The sequence below is a fragment of the Myxine glutinosa genome, chromosome 2 (assembly GCF_964187855.1).
Source record: "Myxine glutinosa chromosome 2, kmMyxGlut1.1, whole genome shotgun sequence".
Taxonomy (NCBI): Eukaryota; Metazoa; Chordata; class Myxini; order Myxiniformes; family Myxinidae; genus Myxine; species Myxine glutinosa.
In genome coordinates this window covers 14,288,079-14,309,208 of record NC_136262.1, presented here as the reverse complement: position 1 = coordinate 14,309,208, position 21,130 = coordinate 14,288,079, and the positions used below count along the sequence as shown (strand labels likewise).

At 45.8% G+C, this 21,130-nt stretch overlaps 3 protein-coding genes across 3 annotated transcripts in view; 1 reads left to right on the top strand and 2 right to left on the bottom strand.

The window, feature by feature from the left end:
* Positions 1–2,854, bottom strand: part of LOC137422026 (uncharacterized) — a 219,178-nt gene extending 216,324 nt beyond the window's left edge. Inside the window, exons 1-2 of the mRNA XM_078772997.1 lie at positions 2,674–2,854; positions 2,393–2,494 (exon numbers count right to left, since the gene is read on the bottom strand). Coding sequence (XP_078629123.1) covers positions 2,393–2,494; positions 2,674–2,727 — 156 coding nt within the window. The 5' untranslated portion in view covers positions 2,728–2,854. The remainder of the gene's footprint in view (positions 1–2,392; positions 2,495–2,673) is intronic.
* Positions 2,855–3,663: 809 nt separating this feature from the next.
* On the top strand, positions 3,664–12,932 carry DNTTIP2 (deoxynucleotidyltransferase terminal interacting protein 2). Its single transcript, XM_068108697.2, has 7 exons — positions 3,664–3,801; positions 5,905–6,740; positions 6,843–6,975; positions 7,181–7,225; positions 10,914–11,057; positions 11,177–11,286; positions 12,235–12,932. The coding sequence occupies exons 1-7, from the start codon at positions 3,712–3,714 to the stop codon at positions 12,434–12,436; spliced, it is 1,560 nt and encodes a 519-aa protein (XP_067964798.2). The 5' UTR covers positions 3,664–3,711; the 3' UTR covers positions 12,437–12,932.
* A 5,314-nt stretch (positions 12,933–18,246) lies between these two features.
* Positions 18,247–21,130, bottom strand: part of LOC137422021 (uncharacterized) — a 90,106-nt gene continuing 87,222 nt past the window's right edge. Inside the window, exon 16 of the mRNA XM_068108696.2 lies at positions 18,247–19,951. Coding sequence (XP_067964797.2) covers positions 19,919–19,951 — 33 coding nt within the window. The 3' untranslated portion in view covers positions 18,247–19,918. The remainder of the gene's footprint in view (positions 19,952–21,130) is intronic.

Genomic DNA, 21,130 nt, shown 5'->3' with positions numbered 1-21,130 from the left:
ACCGGTTGAGATTAGCGGGTACTTCGCTGAAATGCGCTGAGGTAAATATGAATAAAAAATATGGATCGTCAAATATTTTGAGTTCGGCCATGTTCGTCCCAGGCTCAATGGCCATGTCTATGTCAAATATCAAGCACGTAAGCCTCTCCATTTAGGAGTCTATCGGTAACATTACACACACACACACAAACACACACACACACACACACACACAGTGTTTTATATACATAGATTATGTGTCAGATAAGGCCGTGTTCCCAATAGTTGAATCTGCGTTGCATTAATCAAATAAGATAGGCCCCATTCGCTTCCTTTGCAATCTCTCTCTCCCAATTCTATAACGCGCCTTCGCTTGCCAGCAGCGTTCGCTGTGTTGAGCTGAAGTTTGCTCAAACAAACGCCATTAACAACGCGGTCAAGCTCGAGGAAGAAGGGGGCGGAGCGCCGGGAACGAGGCGTGGCCCTGTCAACTTGCCATCAAGGGTGGAGCCGGTGAGCCCTCGCCAACCAACCAGGGCTGAGGTGAGCTCACTGGCGGGCGTGGTCTCGAAGTGCGCGCATTGATCTCAAAGCGCATTATATAAGCGCGCATGCAAAGCCCTTTCACAGACTCGTTGGGAAAGGCACTTTATGAACGTATTGATCGGGAGGTGCGCTTGTTTCAAAGGACGTTTGTTTCAAAGACGCTGATTGCACGAACTGCCTGTGATACGAGCCATTGATCGGGAGAGAGAGAGCTGGCACGAGCTAAGTATTACGTACGCCGCATCCCAGTCCCCCCGATATATGTAACCCCGAGATACGTAAGGTCCGCTCGCGTCCGACGATATGCGCGAAACTGCCTGCCGGGTTTCGCCCGCGGAACCGGAGCCTGGACTGGAGTGGACCGGAGCCGGATCCCATCGCCTGGACCATCTGCTTGGACCTTCCTATCCTACCCACTACAATTCCGTGTGAGTCTGTCTGTTTGTCCTGGGGTCGTAATAAGTTAAGACTGTATAGGTTAGCCTGCCCTGTGTCCTTTTGTTTCTTCTTCCTCCTGTATATTCCTTTTGTTTCCTCTTTGGGTTTTTGTACATAATAAATAAACCCTTATTTGTTCTTCCTAGACTTTGGTTTCCTCTTATCCGATCGTTTTAGTCTTTTCTCGATTGAGTACCTGTGGCACGATTTGGAAACCGCTCAGGATCGGGTTAGTCTTTGTTAATGGCTCGGGCCGCGGATTGCTAACCACTCGGCAATTTCCATCTTATCCGTGGTTCGAGCGCGAGTTATTTCCCTGCTTTACGGTCGTTTTAGTAAGTAGGTATTTAGGACTTCATTGACCAATCACCCTAGCTAATTCCGACCGGAAGGAGTGTCATAGCTTCCAGGATTGGGGGACGGACAGTTTAAAAGACAAGGGGATTAACCCCCCCTTGATAAGGGGAGCGCCGACCCCCGAATCCGCAACAATACCATCGTGGAGATAGGATTGTGCAGTATTAGCATGGACGAGTAGGAAGCCCATGTCGATGTATGTAAATAGAATAAATAGCACCGCAAAGCGGGCGTAACCCCTCAGCCCATGCATGGTGGAAACCAATTTCAAGATGGCTACCGTGGCGGCCACATTGAAAATCGCAGCGCGCCCATTTCTGAAAGGACCCTTCCTCTACTCAACCCCAACACACACTGCAAAAATGGATTTAATCTGACAAGCCGTTCTGCTCGAAATTGACGGAAACCAATTTCAAGATGGCTGCCGTAGCAGCCATATTGAAAATCGCAGCATGCCCATTTTCGACAGGAACCTTCCGCTACTCAACCCCAACACACACTGCAAAAATGGATTTAATCGGACAAGCCGTTCTGCTCGAAATTGACGGAAACTAAAAGCTGACGGACGCCCGGATGGGTGCAGTGGCGGCCATATTGAAAATCGCAGCGCGCCCGTTTTCGAAAAGACCCTTCCTCTTCTGAACCCCAACACACACTGCAAAAATGGATTTAATCGGACAAGCCGTTCTCCTTGAAATTGACGGAAACCAAAAGTTGACGGACGCCCGCGACGACGCTCGTGACGACAATACCCTTTCGCCCAATTTGGGCTGAAGGGTGAAAACGGTGAGCCTGAGTTATATAAGGAAATAGCAAAGCTAAAGTCATCAGGACGAACATGGATTAGATTCGGATTTCAGCTGCTACTCCTAAAAACCCCAAACCCACCAAGGCAAAGCCAAACGAGCCGGACAAAAAAATTGGGATGAATGCAGACCCCACCTCTGGCGACCAACCCTCAAGTTATTGATGCATCTGTTCGTTATTGTTTGCCTGCCACATCCTGTCGTTTCACTCTTCCAAGAGCCTTGACAGCTGTTGAGGGCAAAAAAAGAGAAAAAAGTGGACTTACCTTTTGAGAAAGGCCAGCACGAGACATGGTAGGCCTACCAGGAGGTGGCTTTGGGTCCAAAGACTGCTTGGCAATCTTCGGCAGAATATTCTTTGTTTCTTTCTGTACAGCAAGAGAAACATAGCAATAGGTCACTGGGACAAACATCAAACTGCATTATCATAACAGAGAAAGATGAATTTGTAATAGACGAGTTGCATTTCCCGTCATCAAACGACCGACGACCGAACACACAATAAGCGCATTTTCGTTATTTGAGAGAAAACAAAACAGAAACTCACGTGGGTTCGCTGAGGACCACCTGTCGCAACATTTCGGCGCCCACGAGTCGCCATCTTCACACTTATTCCGAAAATCTGCGAAATATCAGCGAAAATCAAACGAGTTGCTCAATGGAGTTCTTCACCCTCGCTCTGTGAAACGCTCGAAGACGAATGAGCCTGTGCTGTGCCCTGTGCTTGTGAACCAGCGGCTTTATTACGTTCTCAGCAGAGTGATTGTCTCCCTTAGTTACAGACGGAAACAGGGATCATATGTGCGAACAATCTGTGACGAACGCAATGCAGTTATGACGTCATTAACGTTTTATTTTGAATCGTTTTACCTGGCTATATTAATGGATGTAAAACGTAAGGTATCTCTTCTGTCGACAATAACCTCAAACATTGTAATTGTCTTGTTTTTTCTATTTTATTGTAAGTTGTCGCGTATGGAGCTTTTCACGTCAGTGCAAGTGGAGGGAGGATATTCATTCCAACTGTTGAAGCTCGCACTAACGGCCACGTCGGTATAATGCACAGCAGTGTCAAACGGCATGAATGTGAGGCCGTGCTTTTGGGTGTACTCCCAAGCATGTACAGCACTGTGTTAATATTTCATTATAATATGAATTCTCTGCTAAGGAACTTCAACACGGAAGGACATTAGGTCGATCAAAGTGATAACTTTTAACTTGCTCGTGTATGGATGGTTGATACCAAATATCGTAGAGCGGATCGTAGATCGAAGTTTTTTTATCTTCTTGTCATAATGACTCTTTTGGGAAATTATTTATTTTGACTGGCATATATTTTCATTTGAATCAGTAATCATTAAAAGTATTATTCGACGTGTGTATCCAAAATGTTTTGCCAACGATGTTCTTCCGTGTTACTGTACATGAATTAATTTACCTTTGATATATATTCAATAACATTGGCTCCTTTTCACATCTTTAAACTTTATTCAAAGAACCAAGGCTTTCGTAATTAAACGTCACCAAAAAACAACAACAACAACAATTTTCTGAGGTGATTTCCCCACGTGGACGTGGTTAATTTATGGCGGCTAAATTTCGCCCGTCAAGGGTTTGTCGCCTCTCATTGCTCTTTTCGATACGGTTTCAGGATCGCTCTCCCTTCAGGCGGCGAGTGAGTTTGTTTGTAAACGGATCATTTGTTTTGTTAAAGAACGAGACAACCTGCTGGGGAATACTAGATGGGGCGACTTGTTTCCTTTTTATTTACTTTGATAGTTTTTAAAATTGAGAACTTTGTCTCAGATTATTATTTAAACTTTCGCCTTTTGTTTAATGATCGGTTTCTCTGGAATACGGTAAACCTAATGAAGTAAGGATCCCAGCTGACAGTTTGAAGAATGTTGCTTTGTAAGTTCGAAATGTAGTCAGAAATGTAGTCAGTCAGAATTGAACACAAGAGCGTTCACAGGTGGGCATCGGGCATACTCACAGGTCGATATCGGGGTATACTCACAGGTGGGCATCGGGGTATACTCACAGGTGGGCATCGGGGTATACTCACAGGTGGGCATCGGGGTATACTCACAGGTGGGCATCGGGCATACTCACAGGTGGGCATCGGGGCATACTCACAGGTAGATGCGCTCACAGGTGGACATCGGGCATACTCACAGGTCGGTATCGGGCATACACACAGGTTGGCATCGGGGTATACTCACAGGTGGGCATCGGGGCATACTTACTCACAGGTGGGCATCGGGGCATACTCACAGGTGGGCATTGGAGCATACTCACAGGTGGGCATCGGGCATACTCACAGGTCGGCATCGGGGTATACTCACAGGTGGGCATCGGGGCATACTCACAGGTGGGCATCGGGGCATACTCACAGGTAGATGCGCTCACAGGTGGACATCGGGCATACTCACAGGTCGGTATCGGGCATACACACAGGTTGGCATCGGGGTATACTTACTCACAGGTGGGCATCGGGGCATACTCACAGGTGGGCATTGGAGCATACTCACAGGTGGGCATCGGGCATACTCACAGGTCGGCATCGGGGTATACTCACAGGTGGGCATCGGGGCATACTCACAGGTGGGCATCGGGGCATACTCACAGGTGGGCATCGGGGCATACTCACAGGTAGATGCGCTCACAGGTGGACATCGGGCATACTCACAGGTCGGTATCGGGCATACACACAGGTTGGCATCGGGGTATACTCACAGGTGGGCATCGGGGCATACTCACAGGTGGGCATCGGGGCATACTCACAGGTGGGCATTGGAGCATACTCACAGGTGGGCATCGGGGCATACAGGTGGGTGCGCTCACAGGTGGGCATCGGGGCATACTCACAGGTGGGTTCGCTCACAGGTGGGCATCGGGGCATACACAGATGGTACGCTCACAGGTGGGCATTGGGGCATACTCACAGGTTGGCATCTGGGCGTACATACAGGTGGGTGCGCTCACAGGTGGGCATCGGGGCATACTCACAGGCGGGCAAGTTCACAAGTGGCCATCGGGGCATACTCACAGGTGGATGCGCTCACAGGTGGGTGTGCTCACAGGTGGGCATTGGGGCATACTCACAGGTCGGCATCTGGGCATACATACAGGTGGGTGCGCTCACAGGTGGCCATCGGGGCATACTCTCACGTGGGCATCAGGGCGTACTCTCACGTGAGCATCGGGGCGCACTCACACATGGGCATCGGGCATACTCACAGGTGGGCATCGGGGCATACTCACAGGTGGGTGTGCTCACAGGCAGGCTAGTTCACAGGTGGGCATACTCGCAGATGGGTGTGCTCACAGGTTGGCATTGGGGCACACACAGCTCGGCATCGGGGCAAACATACAGGTTGGCACACTCGTAGAAGGGGCATGTTGTGCTCAAAGACAAACATTGGGGCATACTCTCGAGTGGGCACACCCGCAGGTGGGCATGTTCACAGGTAGGTATCGGGGCATACTCACAGGTCGGCACACTCACAGGTGCACGCACAGCAGAAAAATGGTGCGAGCAAAGGTAGGCATCGTAGCATACTCACGGGTGGGCATCGGTGCATACTCGCAGCTGGGTGCGCTCACTTGCAGGCATCAGGGCATACTCACAGGTGGGTGTGCTCACAGGTCGGCGTGCTCACAGGTGGATGTGCTCGGTGGGGGGGGGGGGGGGGGGGGTGTGTATGCTATGATCGAATTAATTCGTTTTCCTGTTTCCCTGTATTCTGTCATTGTGACTTTCTCTTTGTCTCTGCAGAAGTCGGTGTCATTTGCCAGAAATTTACACCGATGCACTTTATTGCATCAAAATCAGGGCAGCGCACGATCTGGAGAGGAGGATCCTGGGAAATGTGTTGCAATTGATGTGGGTATTGAGCAGGTAAGGTGCATTGAGCATCAAGCAGGAATGGATGAAGTACCGGAGCCACAACGGCACACTGGGGAGGAGGAAGTTGAAGCAAAGGAACTTAAAGGGGGAAAGGAACAGGAGCGTGAACCTGCCGAACCGATAAAAATGACAGAATGCTTCAGCAAAAGGAAAGCGTGTCAAGAGCAGCAGCAAATAGAGGAAGGGAAGCAGGAGTTCAGGAAAAATGTACAGGAAGTTATAAAACTTGAAAAGAGAGATGGAGAAGAAGAGCCTTGTGCTTGTGAATATTTGCAAGGAGCTGAGAATGCAGGGGGAATTAAGGAGGAAAAAGAGTATTTTCCGGAAGGTGACGAAGGTGAAGTACCACCACAAGAAACCGTTGTTTCGAATGGCGATGTGCAGGGGGTACCTGGTTTGTTTGTCTTTGACAGAGAGCCGGGCCTGAGTAAGAATTTGTATATAGAGTCTGAGAGCGCAGAAATCGAAAAGGTGGAAAAGGTAAAGTGCAAAAAGCAATTAAGAAGGAAAGGTATGGGAGGAACGGACGTTGGAGAAGCGCAAGGGACAATGGCCGATTTGGAGAGTCCATCGGAGGGAGCGCAGGAAGATGGTGATCGCATCGAGCGTCGTGAATGTAAGAAGAAATCCAACAAGATACCGAGGTCGAAGGATAAAAGGAAAGAAACAAAAAGCTCGGGAAAACTCCAAAGAAAAGAGAAAAAGTAAGACTTGCAGCACCTGTTCCGTGTCACTGACTATTTTTATTCTACTTCGAGTCCGTCGGGATAACGACTGAATTTTGTGCCGAATTTCTATTTTCTCAGTTCCTTGCACCAAAAACCCCCGACCAGCATCGACTTTGGAGAACTACCCGCTGATTTTGATACTCCGTGCGTTGACCTCATGGGTTCAGGAAGACCGGCCGCGGTGATGCATGATCAGTTGAGGCAAAGTCAGGTGATTACTCATACTTTTGGATGTCTGTCTCTGGGACCGACGAGGATCGTGATCCATATACACGATGCTGCTTCGTTCACTGCCGTACGTGACTATTTTGTCGTTCTTATTTGATGGGGTAGGGAACTGCTTAATGCAGCTACCTAACGGTTTTATTATTTATTTTTTTCTCTCCCATTCTTTCCAACTGCACTCGTCGTGGAAGATCAAGGAACAAAGACAAGGACGAGAAAAGAAGCTCAAAGATAAGGTGGCTATGATTGTTTTTATTTTTATTTTCACAACTTCCCAGATTATTCACGACTCTACACTTTCTCTCTCTTCTTACCTGTACTTTTCACACATTTTATTTTTGGGAGGGAGTAGGCAGTCAGGTGTTAGACTTTTTAGGGATATGTAAGAGCTAGATGATGAAAGGTGGTTTAATAGTGGAATGGAAATGAGACTGGGAAAGACATGCGGTATTGAAGATCGAAAATTCTGGGATCCACTGTAACCCTTCCTAAAACTCACTGACTAACTACATGCTCCATGTGTGTCCAAGTCAGAAAAAGGGGCGGGGGGAGGTAATTCTTCTTCTTTAACCCATGGATGCAGTGATTGGGCCTCAGAGGCCCATAAGGTTTGTTTTTTTTGTTGCAAAAACTATGCTGTACAATTATTATTATTATTATTTTTGGAATGAGCCTCATTTCCACCGACTTTCATGTTGTTACACAAAATTCAATGACATAAAAAAGAAAATTTCATTCAGGCTCATGGGAAAATCTTCATTCTTCACTTATAACCCGAAAATCCGACATGAATGCAGGCCTGGGGTCTTCGAGGCCCCACATAAATGTTGTTGTACTACGATGTTATATCATTATTTTCTTGATATGAGCCTCATTATATACTCTGATAACTTGGTCACAAATAATTCAGTGACAAAAATATGAAAATTAAATAACTTTACATGAATACATTTGTGGGGCCTCCAAAGCCCAATGGCTGCATAGGTGTAGGATTTTGGACAGTTGTGGACATATACATTCTAATTAAAGGATTATTGAATCATATTTTTTGAGCAAATACTCCGACATGAGCCTCAACGTTTTAGAGAGAAAACAAAGTTGAAAAACCAAGAACCAAAAAAATATTTTGCCAAAAAAAGAAAAAGAAGAACATTAATTACTTGTATGAGATTCTTCCAACTAATCGGATCAATGATTCACATTTTCTGAGCAAATACACATCCATGAGCATCGACGTGGATTGAAAAAGGATATGAAAGAAAAAAAAATCGATAATTTTTTTTTGAACATTACACGAATACATCTGTTGGGCCTCCGAGGCCCAATGGCTGCATTTATGTATGATTTCTGACGCCTGCATCTTGCACTCAACCCTCTGCCCTGTCTTGTCGCAGAGTTGGTGACTGGACTCGCGCTTGGGACTCGCGCTTGGGAGCCGCGCCGGGGACCTGTACCGTGCAGCCGCACTTGGGCTCAGTGTCTGGGTGCTTGACTTGCATGCAACTCGTTTGAATTGTTTTCATGTTCAGAAAATAATCGTTGAATAAACGTCAAATTAAAACAGGGTTTAAAATAAATGGTAAATTATCCTCAGTCGTGCGCGGTTTGGTCTATGACGACACTTAACTTGTCCGTGTACACTGTAATTGTGCAGCACGCAAGCAAGCACTTTGCTTCCGAGTCTTCGCCACCAAGGTTAAAGGGAATGTCCAGTTAGTCCACTCACAGCACACGACGTCCGAGCAGCATGCACTAATCTTACCAACGTGGCCATGTGCGAAACAACTTTATTCAATGGCAAACCATGACCATTCGTGCCAGGGTAACCTTGCCCCTGATCGGTTATCCTGTGCACATCTCGTTATCCCGACCCAATAAAAATATTTTGTGATTATTGAAATATGCCACGTGACTTCGATCATTTCCAACCTCATCAATAGTTGTAAATTATATCGCAACTTGTCTTTTTAAAAGTAAAATATAAAACGTACCGTTTATTCAAAGATAAGAATTGAAGTTAACAAGTTGCACATTTTATTTTCCACAGCGTCCCACCCCTTTCCTGATTCCCCACCTATCTTCCCGATTATATGTTTCATTTAAACGTACATAATCAATATATAAGTATATTATTAAAATACCTTTCTCTTTCCACATTTGATGCTTTGGTTCTGCGTGTAAACCATTTAAACACAAGGTGAGGTTACTGACTAGTCTCATGTACATGTCGGGTTGACCACATGTCTGGAGGTGCCCTCTCCAAAGAGGAATTTCCCCCCAAATCACTTCTTTTTTTTTTTGCATGGTTTTTTTTGGTTTTGTTACAATTTGGACAAGATCACCCCCAAAATGCATATTTTGACCTAATTTTTTCAAAATTTTCTACAGGAGCGTGCCTCCCGTCCTTTCTGCTGGAAGTGGGAGTAGTTTTCCTTTTCTCAAAACTTGTGCAGTTTCACCGATGCATGTCAACGTAATTTGGCCGATCTCAGCCGTGATCTAATCAAGTTGAGATAATGTCACGAGGAAGAGGAATCTGCAAAAGAGAAGCTAAATGTTCAACGGTTTTAGAAATATCACATTCACATTCACAAGTACATGGACAGATGATCGGTCGGTCAGAAGTCATTTTAATGTCTCGTGTCCAACCTTGGCAGATGCGTGGGGGACAGAGATGTTTGTCTGTGTGTGTGTTGCCATTTTTCTCAAATGGCTAAATGTATCTTCATCGAACTTTCAGAGGTTCATCAGTGGGGAGTGGTTTCGGCAATTTATTTTAATTATTTAAATTTCTGAAAAAATTGTTTTTGGATTTTTCTTTTAATCGCTCTATACTCTATAGTCTATACTATAGTGTCTGTTCCGTTGTGGCGAAGTGAAAGGTAATATTAATTAAATGATCGCTGACCCCATTCCTTCGCGGTTGTAGAGAAGTGTTCTCGGCCCCCTCATAAATAGACAAAAAAAAACCCAATTTGATTTCTTCAAGATGCCAACAGGATTAGTTAGAACAGCACCGGGCAATGCCGGGTACTCCATGCTCATATTTTCGTTGAAACAGCACCGGGCAACGCCGGGTACCCCATGCTCATATTATAGTTAAAGCAACGCCGGGTACCCCATGCAGCAACGCCGGGTACCCCATGCTCATATTATAGTTAAAGCAATGCCGGGTACCCCCTGCTCATATTATAGATAGAACAGCACCGGGCAAGGCCGGGTACCCACTCCTCGTATTAAATAAGGCTAATCTCTGTGGCTTTGTATGTGCGTACATCGTATGACCATATAATCAAACCATGGTCGGTCCAATCTCGAGAACATTTTTCATACATCCTGGGGGCATACATGGTCAGGTCATGGGCACAATCTCCCCCCCCCCCCCCCCCACCCCCTACTTCCCCCCACCTGTTTACTCACCCCTAGAGATGGAGTGGGGAGAGAGGAATGGGAATTGCTAGTCACAGCACAAAATATATTTGCCTCACCTTCTCCAGTATCCTCCTCCAGGCTGGTCCAGGTGGGAGCAGGTTTTTATAGTTGTCATAAATAGGGTATGTTGAAATTTTAATGACAAAAGCTCAAATGGTGAAAAGGTTATGGCCTCGACTGACACACACTGCGTGTCCCACCCACTGTGAGGCGGATGGGATAACGAATCAGTCAGATTGTAGAAATGGGGATATATGGAGGTGAGCTCAGACTAGATTTGGTAAATGAGTCGGACTTCCACCAATTTACTGATTTCTTTCTATTGGTGATGCATTCAAACATGCAAGTAAGATGTATTCTCCCTCCCCCCCCCCCCCCAAACCCAAGAAACAGTTGATGATAGTTACCACCTATGACGGTTTCCATTCCAGGTGCTCACGTGCATGCTTATCCAAACACACTTGGGAATCACTTTTACCGGCTTCCTTACAGACCAAGACCTGGTTTGAGATGCCCAGGACAGAACTGACTCCTGAAATTCGCCAAAATCTGCTGGCTCTTCGTCTTCGTGACTACGCGGACCCCACGCGCTTTTACAAGCCACCCGATCGTGCAGGCTTTCCCAAGCACTTCCAGGTGAGCTACGTTCTTCCGCAAGCGGCGCTTTAAGGCAAAGCAAGCAAAACACATTGGATTAGGAGGAGGGAATTTTCATTGCAGGCCGAACTTGTCAATACGATTGTTCGCTCTTTCAGATGGGGACTGTTCTGAACTCTCCGGCGGAGTTTTATTCGGCCCGGATTTCCCGGAAACAGCGGCAGCGCAACTTCTTGGAGGAAATGATGGCTGATGCTGAGCAAAGAAGGTGAGAGGGAATGATCAGTGCTACAACTCTTCAGCTTTCAAAATCTACCTGGTGATATGGTGTTCACTTTTACTACATACTAACATAGACCTGCGGAGTGAAAGCCCTCCCTTTTTTGGGTGGTGTATAGGCAACGAATTGCTGCCTCGCATGTTCCTGGAAGTTTATGTTTTAGCAATGTAAAGGAGCGAAATATGGTGTTTCACAGACAGAATTTTTCATCAATGTGTGCCGTCCCTCATATGGACGTTAAACCGGACGTCCTGTCTTGCGGAACTCGATGGACATTACAAATCCCACGGTGTCCTTCATGAAGAGTAGGCGAGCTATCGCCGGCACCCTGAACAAATTACAAATTTCTGCCCTATCCTATAGGGGGAACCGCATCAGCGGCATAGCCGCATACCCCTCGGCCAAAGGTGGATGCTACCCACAGCCATGTGCTGCTTCCGGAAGAAGAAGAAGAAGAAGAAGAAGAGCCATCCGACCCGTAATAGTTACCAACCTCCTTGGTGGTTTTTATTTTTAAAAAGTGTGCCATTGTACCCGAGTATAATTGTAATTTAGACTTTCTGTTGAAAATTGTGCTTGTTTTTATTTTTATTATGCTACTTGAAGTGTTGTGGGGGAATGGTAAAGGTAAGTATTGGGCTTTCTACTTGAGTGAAAGCCTTAAATTGTTCGGGCACCTCCCAGCTAATTGGTTCTCAAATTACTTTGTTGCACCATAAGTTCACCTCTCTTATGCAGCCTTTGTCATCTCTTGACCATGAATATATTTACTACGAGTAGATTAGATGCGTCACCAACGGAAATACGGGCACTGTGTGCATCCAACGTCCTCAGAAATGCCAGCATGTGATGCCAACGATCTACAACTAGGCCATGGGACAGATTGGATCATATCGGATGCAATCACAATTTTCTGAACCTCTCCTTTCCTTTCAGATACCGGAAGCGACGGATTGCTTCAATTCTGGCTGAGGGTCAGGCAAAGAGTGCTGGAAAGAAGCTTTGGTTGCGCCTTGGAGGACAAAAACTATTAAAGAGAAGAGGTGTGGGCAAGGATGGCAAGGGGTCGAATTCTGCCTTGGCATTGAAGAAACGGAAGGAAAAAGAGAAGAAGAAGCAAAGGAGACACCACTTGTGATGGGATTTGTCATCGAAGCTGTTTTGTCCCGATTCGAAACCACAAACATCCAGCACGTGCGAATGTGCTATAATCTTGGCGTCGTCGTCACAATTGTGTGACTACAGAGCATCGGTTTTGGCAAAGCAGTTTATTGTCCAGGGTTACAATCCTGGCCGCAGGATACGCGACTGTGCAGCAATTTGTTTGGGGTGCCGGAGATGACGCGTACGCGGCGTGGCGAAGTCTACCGTGGGACGTTTGATGTTCATTTATTCCGGCTGATAGCTCGCCTTGCCTGCGAAACACCAGGATGACAGTTTACAGTTGTGGAGACTTGATCCCAGGGTACACAGCTTGGAGGTGAGTGTGTATACCTGTGCTTGGTTTGCTCGATCCTAAGTTGTTACTCGTCAGGTTTTGAGGTTTGTCTTGCTTGCATAATATGACGTTGAAACCTTTATTATTCTGTGATGTAACGCTCACGGGTGTTATAGTAATAAATCTCGTGACTTCATGTTCGCCTCATTCCACAGCGGTCCTTTCTTTTTGATGCGGAAGAAGGTCCAATGTGGTTGTGTGCTGCTTGGTTCGGTTCTCAGATAGCGTTGAATCAACTAAATAGTCGTTTGGGTGCAGTACCAGCAGGGGGTGCTGCATCCTGTAGCATACCATCTTTCAGGTGGGGACATAAAGTCGACTATCACTCGTGAATGTGAATATTACGTTAATGTAACCTTCAAACGTTAATGTACTGTCTTTCCCTCGTGGTCCCCCTGTACTGTCTTTCCCTCGTGGTCCCCCTGTGCTGTCTTTCCCTCGTGGTCCCTCTGTACTGTCTTTCCGTCGTGGTCCCCCTGTGCTGTCTTTCCCTCGCGGTCCCCCTGTGCTGTCTTTCCCTCGCGGTCCCCCTGTGCTGTCTTTCCCTCGCGGTCCCCCTGTGCTGTCTTTCCCTCGCGGTCCCCCTGTGCTGTCTTTCCCTCGCGGTCCCCCTGTCCTGTCTTTCCCTCATGGTCCCCCTGTGCTGTCTTTCCCTCGTGGTCCCCCTGTGCTGTCTTTCCCTCGTGGTCCCCCTGTACTGTCTTTCCCTCATGGTCCCCCTGTGCTGTCTTTCCCTCGTGGTCCCCCTGTCCTGTCTTTCCCTCGTGGTCCCCCTGTCCTGTCTTTCCCTCGTGGTCCCCCTGTCCTGTCTTTCCCTCGTGGTCCCCCTGTCCTGTCTTTCCCTCGTGGTCCCCCTGTACTGTCTTTCCCTCGTGGTCCCCCTGTACTGTCTTTCCCTCGCGGTTGTCAGCTCTTTCATGAGTCTCGATTCAGTATACAAAAAACAGACACAACCGTTTTAATCAGAGGCCTAATGTTGCTGGTCCCAGCTGTTGCTGGTCCACCTTTTGTACAATGCTACCATACTCCACTGTCCTCTACCTCTCTAGTTTCCCACCACCCCAATCTTGCAAGAAGAAAAATTATTAAATGATTGTCCTTTTTTTTTTCGTGTGTACAAGATCGACGCTCGTGTAAGAGCTAACATTAATCACATAAAAACAAACTGACACGTAAAACATAAGGTAAAGGAAGCGGGAGACAAGATGGGGAGAGAGGGGGGAAGCACACAAGTATAACATTTGAGAGCATGGACATCGGTAGATATGTGGGAGGGAGGGGGCTTGGGGGGAGGAGGCACGGTGGGAGACACGGTAAGGGGGTGGGGGGGGGGGGGGGGGGGGGAGAGATATAAAACACATGGACACTGCTAGGACTTCCAGGAAAGAAGTCGGAATTTCAAAAAAAGTGGATCTGGGGTGAATTAATGGGGGTAGAAAATATCAAGGTTTTGGATGGGGGAAGATAAGAGATGGTGGTGAACAGCTGTTTTAAAGACCTGGGGAGGAGTGGGATTGAAGAGAGTGGGAGTTTGTTCCAGAGGCGGGAGAAAAGAGGAATGAAAGAGTGAAGATGAGCAGAGAGTTGATTTTGGCAGTTTAACCATAAGAGGGTTGCTGGCAGATCTTGTTCGACCTGCAGGAATATTTGGGGGACAGCTGGGGGAACAAGGCCGTAGAGGAGTCGGTAGAAGACAGAAAGACCACCAACCTGCATGCGGCGAGTGAGTGAAAGGCCCTCGGAGTTATCTTCATCGCGGGAGATTCCAATGATTCTGAAAGCTTTGGTTTCAACAGCGTGAAGCCGAGCTAGGTTTTGAGGCAGGAGTACCGGCTCCGAGGAGGGAACAGTATTCCATTGAGCTGTGGATGAAAGCCTTGTTTGTGGTGAGGAGCTCAGGTGTGCCAAGGAAGGACTTCGCACGAAGGAGGATGCCCAGTCGGCGACTGGCTTTGGAGGCCAGATTTGAAATGTGGTTTTCCCAGGAAAGATCATGGCAGATAGTGAGGCCTAAAAGCTTGAGTGACAGAACTTCTTGGAGAGGATTGTTGAGAAAGTAAATGCGAGGGTTGTCCAGTCGGTCTTTTTGGAGAGACGTAGTAAGAGTGTGAGATTTGTCAGGATTGAAAGATATGTTCCACTTGTTTGACCATGCTGCCCTGTCTCCTAGCAGCCATTAAACTTAGTTTAAAATACCTTTAGTTGGTGTAGTATACTGCTTTATTCTACCAGGTGAGCGCCCAGGGGTATTGCCCCTATTTTTGTTCCGAAGGAAGGTTTTGTATTATTGTTGTATATTTGTCTCCCTTCCCACATGGAGGTTGCATGGTGCTGGTGGGTGAATGTTATTCATGTTTCTTTCTCTTTCATTGTACTTCCCAACGTACAATTGTGCACCATTCCTTCATTTCAGCCAACATGACAAGTTTGGCATGGAGCTCCGATCGGACTTACCACAATGTTAGAGCATTGGTTCGTTGAAGGGGTTTCGTGGACATGGGTCAAGTGAGGGGGTTTTGCCATCGCTCTCCTAGCAGTAGTTAGGGCAGCAATTTGTTAATGGTTCCAGTGAGAGTTTCCTCTACTCTTCGCGAAGGACACAGTCGGATCTTTAATGTCCACCTACTAATTCCGGCAGACAGGACGCCCGTTTAATGTCCATCCGGGGTACGGCACACACATTGATGAAACTGGACTGAGTTTATAACTGGGTCGGGATTCGAACCCAAGCTTTGCAGCTTCGAGGTGAGTGTGCGTACCTCGGCTATCATGTCAGCCCGCATGGAGATGACCTGGTCCAATACACCACGAGCCCTGTTTTAGGTCTGTTCACATTACCTATACTAGCAACGATACCCGCCCTTCGGGCGGGGCTTCAATTGGGGGGCCCAAATGAAAAGGCAAAATATCAGAAATGGAAGGCTTTTTTTATTTTAAACGATTCATATAAACCCGTTGAATCATATCGCATGCAAATCATCAAAATCTAAACAGTACATGGCGCCCATTTTGAAAAAAGATTGAATTCTGCAAAACGAGAGCGGCTGCTACACGTCTTTCTCAGTCACACGTTTGTGTGAAGAGTGCGTGCCGAATCTGTAACATGGAAGCGGCCGCTACACCTGTTTCTCAGTCGCTTTGCACACGCTGCCTTGTTACTTCGGAGCCGCACATTTATATATGAAGAGTTCGTCAGGAATCGATCTACTCTCTCCTGGTACGTAGAATAAACAGTATTTGTCGAATTTCAACAAAAGCCACATCACTGTTCATATCGGTAAATATTATTCCATAGTGTTTTGAAAAACTGGAAAATTGGAAAAATTGGAAAAACCAATATGGCCTATTTTACTCCAAGGGGTCCTAGGAATACCCACCCAAAATATCGTTTCGATCGTTTCAGCCGATTTTGCGGTACCTTCGAACGGACTGACAGACGGACGGACATTTGGTGAATTATAGTAAGATAGGTGATCAATGTGCTGTCAAAGCAGCGTTTTTGGTTGTATAAAACTTTCCAATTGGTCCTTTTCTGGGATTTTATAGGGGTTAAAGCAGAAAAGTCAAAATCAGTCACTATTTCAACCAATCCAAACACGATTTGGCACATAAAACTACCTGGCTGCGATTCCTCGACAGGAGTCATTGGCAAGATAGGTCATGGAATTTCGGTTTTGCTCGGCCAAGAATTTTTAACCAATGCAAACACAGTTTTAAGTTGGATGTGTGTTGCAATGATAGTCTCTGAGAATCCGAGGCAGGTTTGACGTCTGGTGAAATTACAGCATGATTAGAGGTATATTTCAAAAAGTTTAGAGGTTGCTTCTTACTCCTTACTCGTGTAGCCTGGGTTCGAATGGGTTCGAATACTGTGTAGCCTGGGTTCGAATCCCAACCCAGGTATAAACGGTTGGCGTGGTGTTTTACAGGCAGGGTGATTCATTGTTGTGTGTGCTGTCCCTCAAATGGATGTTAAACTGGATGTCCCGTCTGCCGGCATCAGTTGGTGGACGTTAAAGACCTCACGGTGTCCTTCGGGAAGAGTCGGCGAGCTATCGCCGGCAACATGCCCAGGTTTCAAATTAAGCCCTAACCTGCAGAGAACACCGCATCAGTGGCACAGCAGCACCTTCAGCCAGATGTGATCCCACACCTTTGTGCTGCACACAAAAACATGAGATCTGGTGATACAGCATAGCAAGGCTTCTGCAATATTGTTGGCGCAGATTTATCTCCACCACAAAAAGTGGATTGAGGTTATGTTTTCAACCCTGTCTGTCTGTGAACAGGATATCTCAAAAAGGGACGGATTCAAACGAAATTTTGTGGATGAGTTGGGTAAGTGACAAGAACAAGCCAATGAGATTTTGGTTCAGGTTCGAATCCAGATCTGACCTTTGTTATTATAAATCGTGTTAGTCACCTTGAACGTCCGAGACATCATTTTGACTTTGCTAACTTTACTTTATCCTATCACAATAGTTCATTTGTTTTGTCATTGTTTTGCCATTGTTTTAGGTTTGAAGTTGTAAACAGTTGATGCCATGTTCGTGACACTGGTGACGTGACAATGCTTTGTTTTCAACTTCAAAAGCTGTTTGACAGTTTATCTAAATGTCTGCGGCCCCTTCGGCTGTGGAGGTTGTCCTTGCGTGCAAGCGTCCGTCTGTGTGCGTGCGTAACATGTTCATTACCGTGTAACAACTTGTGATCCGCTGAAGGGATTTCAACCAAACTTGGCACAAGTATATACTGTGAAACAAAGACGAACCGATTCAGCACGTCAAAGGTCATGTGCCTTTGGAAATCATTTTGCAGATCCGAACTCGAGTTGGAGGCATCTGATGTTTTCTCTCTCTCTCATGTGACCTTCATTTGAGATCATACGTAAGTGGGTTAACATCTAATGCAGGTGGAACAATCTCCATTCACGTCAAATTCTATTTTCTTGAACTACGATGTGTTCTCCTGCTCCAATTTCAAAAACTAGGACGTGCCCGTACGTGGGTGCCCGTACGTGCGTGCAAAAAAACATGCGTGCAAACAACAACAACAAAAAAAAACTTTGAAACCACGTGGCAGTAACGACCACAGAACCCCCCCCCCCCCTCTATTTACATGAAATGGTTTGGTCCATTCGCAACGACCACAGAACCCCCCCCCCCCCCCCCTCTATTTACATGAAATGGTTTGGTCCATTCGCAAAGCCAAAGCGAACGGCGAACGGCTAAATCGCCATAGCTCGGTAACTACTTCTCCGATTAATATGAAACCTTGAAAAGACACATCCTCAGGTCCCCAGCAATATACCTGGCAAGTTTCAAGTATATCGGACCCGTGGTTGTCGAGAAACAGCGGTCACAGACACACAGACAGACACACACAGACACACACACATACACACAGAGATTACTGGAATTATAGATAGATAAATAAAGTAAAACAAACGATGGAGGTGAACATTTTTTAATAGTTTCGTTGGCTCAGGTAACAGATTAGAATTGCAACACTTAGGAGTAACCATTTACTACAATTGTTTATTGTATGTTGCAATATGTTCCCCCAAAACTATTAATAATCACAAATAAATAGAAACCTTCATTTTGTTCCCGGAGTGCTAAATAATAAATTACAACATTTTGATTCTGAGAATCTCAATTGTTTGTGTTATTTGTTTGCGTAGGAGTGGCGGGGCAGCTTCGCACTATCAGACTATTCAGAGGGTGAGGTATGAATGTATGAACACGGTCCAGCAGAAGGAAGCCGGCGGACCCCGTCAACCAGCACTGGACATTGGTGGACCTTAAAGGTCCCACGGTATCTTTCACAAAAAGTAGGCATTATCGCCGGCTCCCTGAATAAATTACAAATTTCTGGCAGTCAAGATGTTAGAGGCTTGGCCAGACGAATCGTTTATCTCAAATCGGAACCATTCCTCCTGGCCCACTCCACAAGAAGCTGGGATTGATTGGGTCTGTTAAAGGTGACTGGTTAATGGGTATGCTGCACTGCATCAACAACTTAGCTGGTTTGTTTTTTTTCCACACAGGTCGTAGGTATTACAATATATATATACATATACATAAAAAATACACACACCTTTTACATATACACATCTACCATATAAAACACATCAGTTTGTGTGTTTGTCCGTCCCCCTTCATAAGAGTAGGTTTTAAAGACCAATCTTTTCGCACGAATGTGTGTTCATTACGGTCTATTTTTAAGGATAAAACAATTCGAAAAACATTTTCCATAAGTAATTGTGTCTCTTCTATTGAAATTGTAGACGGTGGCTTGCAAACCGAGTCTCAAGGGCGGTGTACATAATTTTTTTTATATATATATAACAATACAAGGTCCAGAGAGGTGAAATTCGCTGCACATGATGTGCAACGTACCCAGAATAAAACGAGTATTAATTTACATCCGTGGGATGTCTCATAAATGAAGATGATATAAGCACACCTGACACTCGGCCGAGGCTTCAGACTTTGGCACATTCACGAGGCTGCACCGTCGAATAAACTGTTCCCACCCTTCATACTTGATGGGCTTTTACTAGTATACATGTACGCACAGATCGAGGAAGAGATGGGTGGAGTGGTAAGAGACAGACATTAATAATGATGAAGGAAATTGGCAAATGAGGTGGGGACTTTGGTGTGGATGAAACAGATAGGCAATGTAGCAAGTCGGGTTACATGAAGAGGACAATGGAAGTGAGGGGGATAAATCAAGAAAATAGATGTGAGCAAAGTGGAAAAGCATACAGGTGGATTGGAGAGCAGAGTCAGAGATAACAAGTAAAGTATTGGGAGTAGAAATATGGATTCGGTGGTGTCATTACATAACACGACTCGCCTGGAGTGGAGGGAAAAACATCGCTGGGCCACAGTTAGGGAAGCAATCTTGGCAATAATAGTTTAAATTAAAAATCGTCATATAAATAATGTGACATATAATGGCAGAAATGCAGCTGATGAGTCAAGTCCAAAGCATTGTTTTGTTCCCAAGGCAGAATGGCCATAAGAGTTTGGAGCTCTTTATGATGCCGGTCATAAATGGGGGGAAAAAACAAAAATACTTCCGCAAATTTTCAGTTTGCTCTTCATGACATCATTACTTTGGACTTCTTTTTTGGTGTAGAAAATCCTGTCGGGCAGAGGCGGAAGCACAAGTTAAAGTGATCATTCCAATGAGGGTTAGATTGAACATGGAAAAGCCATAATGTGGAAAAAAGGACAATATGTACTAATGTGAGGCCTATCAAGTCAGTTCCATTTTGCATTACTATTCTTACAGATCAACATGATAATTGTAGGTACCATCAAGGTAGAATGTGGAAAAGTTAAATGAGAGTTGGGCGGCTGATGTGCACTTGCCATTAAACCTTCAACAGATGTATCTAGTTCTCAATATGAAGCTTAAATTTACGGTAGTCTTTGGAGAGCGGTGGCCTATTGGTGGAAGAATCATGGAACTGTCAGAAGACGTCCGTAAATGAAAATTTACGTTAAAAAAAACAAAAACTAAACGTATCAGTTTCAAAACCAAAAAAACAATCAACATCTAGCATGTGAAAATTGTAATTTATATTAATGTAAACTGTGAAATAAACACAATGTCTGTAAATTGGAGGGGAAAAAAGCATCTGAAAATGAAAATGTGCGTTAAAAAAAAACCGTAAACACGTCTGCAAATGAAAATACCCTCAATTGATATGTGGCATTTGAAAATTGTAATTTCTATGTGTGAACTGTGAAATAAAAATCTCAATGAAAATTAATGTGAAAAAACTAATGCGGCTGTGAAATAAATAAATAAACCTCAATTTATAAACGAGGTGATGCTTGCCTATTATCAGGGGCATTGAGTGTGGGGGGGGGGGGGGGTGGGGGGGAGGGGGTCAGGGAGGGAGGTGCCTCGGGGCCTGAGCTTCTGTAAATTGGGCTTTCATGTGTCTTTCACTGAGAAGAGGCTTCCGTCTGCCACTCTGCCATAAAACCCAGATCGGTGGAGTGTTGCAGTGATGGTTGTCCTTCTGGAAGTTTCTCCCATCTCCACACAGGATCTCTGGAGCTCAGCCAGAGTGACCATCGGGTTATTGGTCTTATCTCTGGAGCTCTGGCTCAGCCAGAGTACCTCTCTTACCAAGGCCCTTCTCCCCCGATTGCTCAGTTTGGCCGCACGACCAGCTCTAGGAAGAGTCCTGGTTGTTCCAAACTTCTTCCATTTAAGAATTATGGAAGCCACTGTGCTCTTGGGAACCTTCAATGCAGCAGAATTTTTTTGTAGGCTTCCGCAGATCTGTGCCTCGACAAAATCCTGTCT

Excerpts from the sequence above, each read along its gene's own strand:
- DNTTIP2 (XM_068108697.2), top strand. The coding sequence starts at position 3,712 with ATGGCGGCTAAATTTCGCCCGTCAAGGGTTTGTCGCCTCTCATTGCTC. Across the intron at positions 3,802-5,904 it reads GCTCTCCCTTCAGGCGGCGA|AAGTCGGTGTCATTTGCCAG; the intron begins GTGAGTTTGTTT and ends TTGTCTCTGCAG. Across the intron at positions 6,741-6,842 it reads CTCCAAAGAAAAGAGAAAAA|TTCCTTGCACCAAAAACCCC; the intron begins GTAAGACTTGCA and ends CTATTTTCTCAG.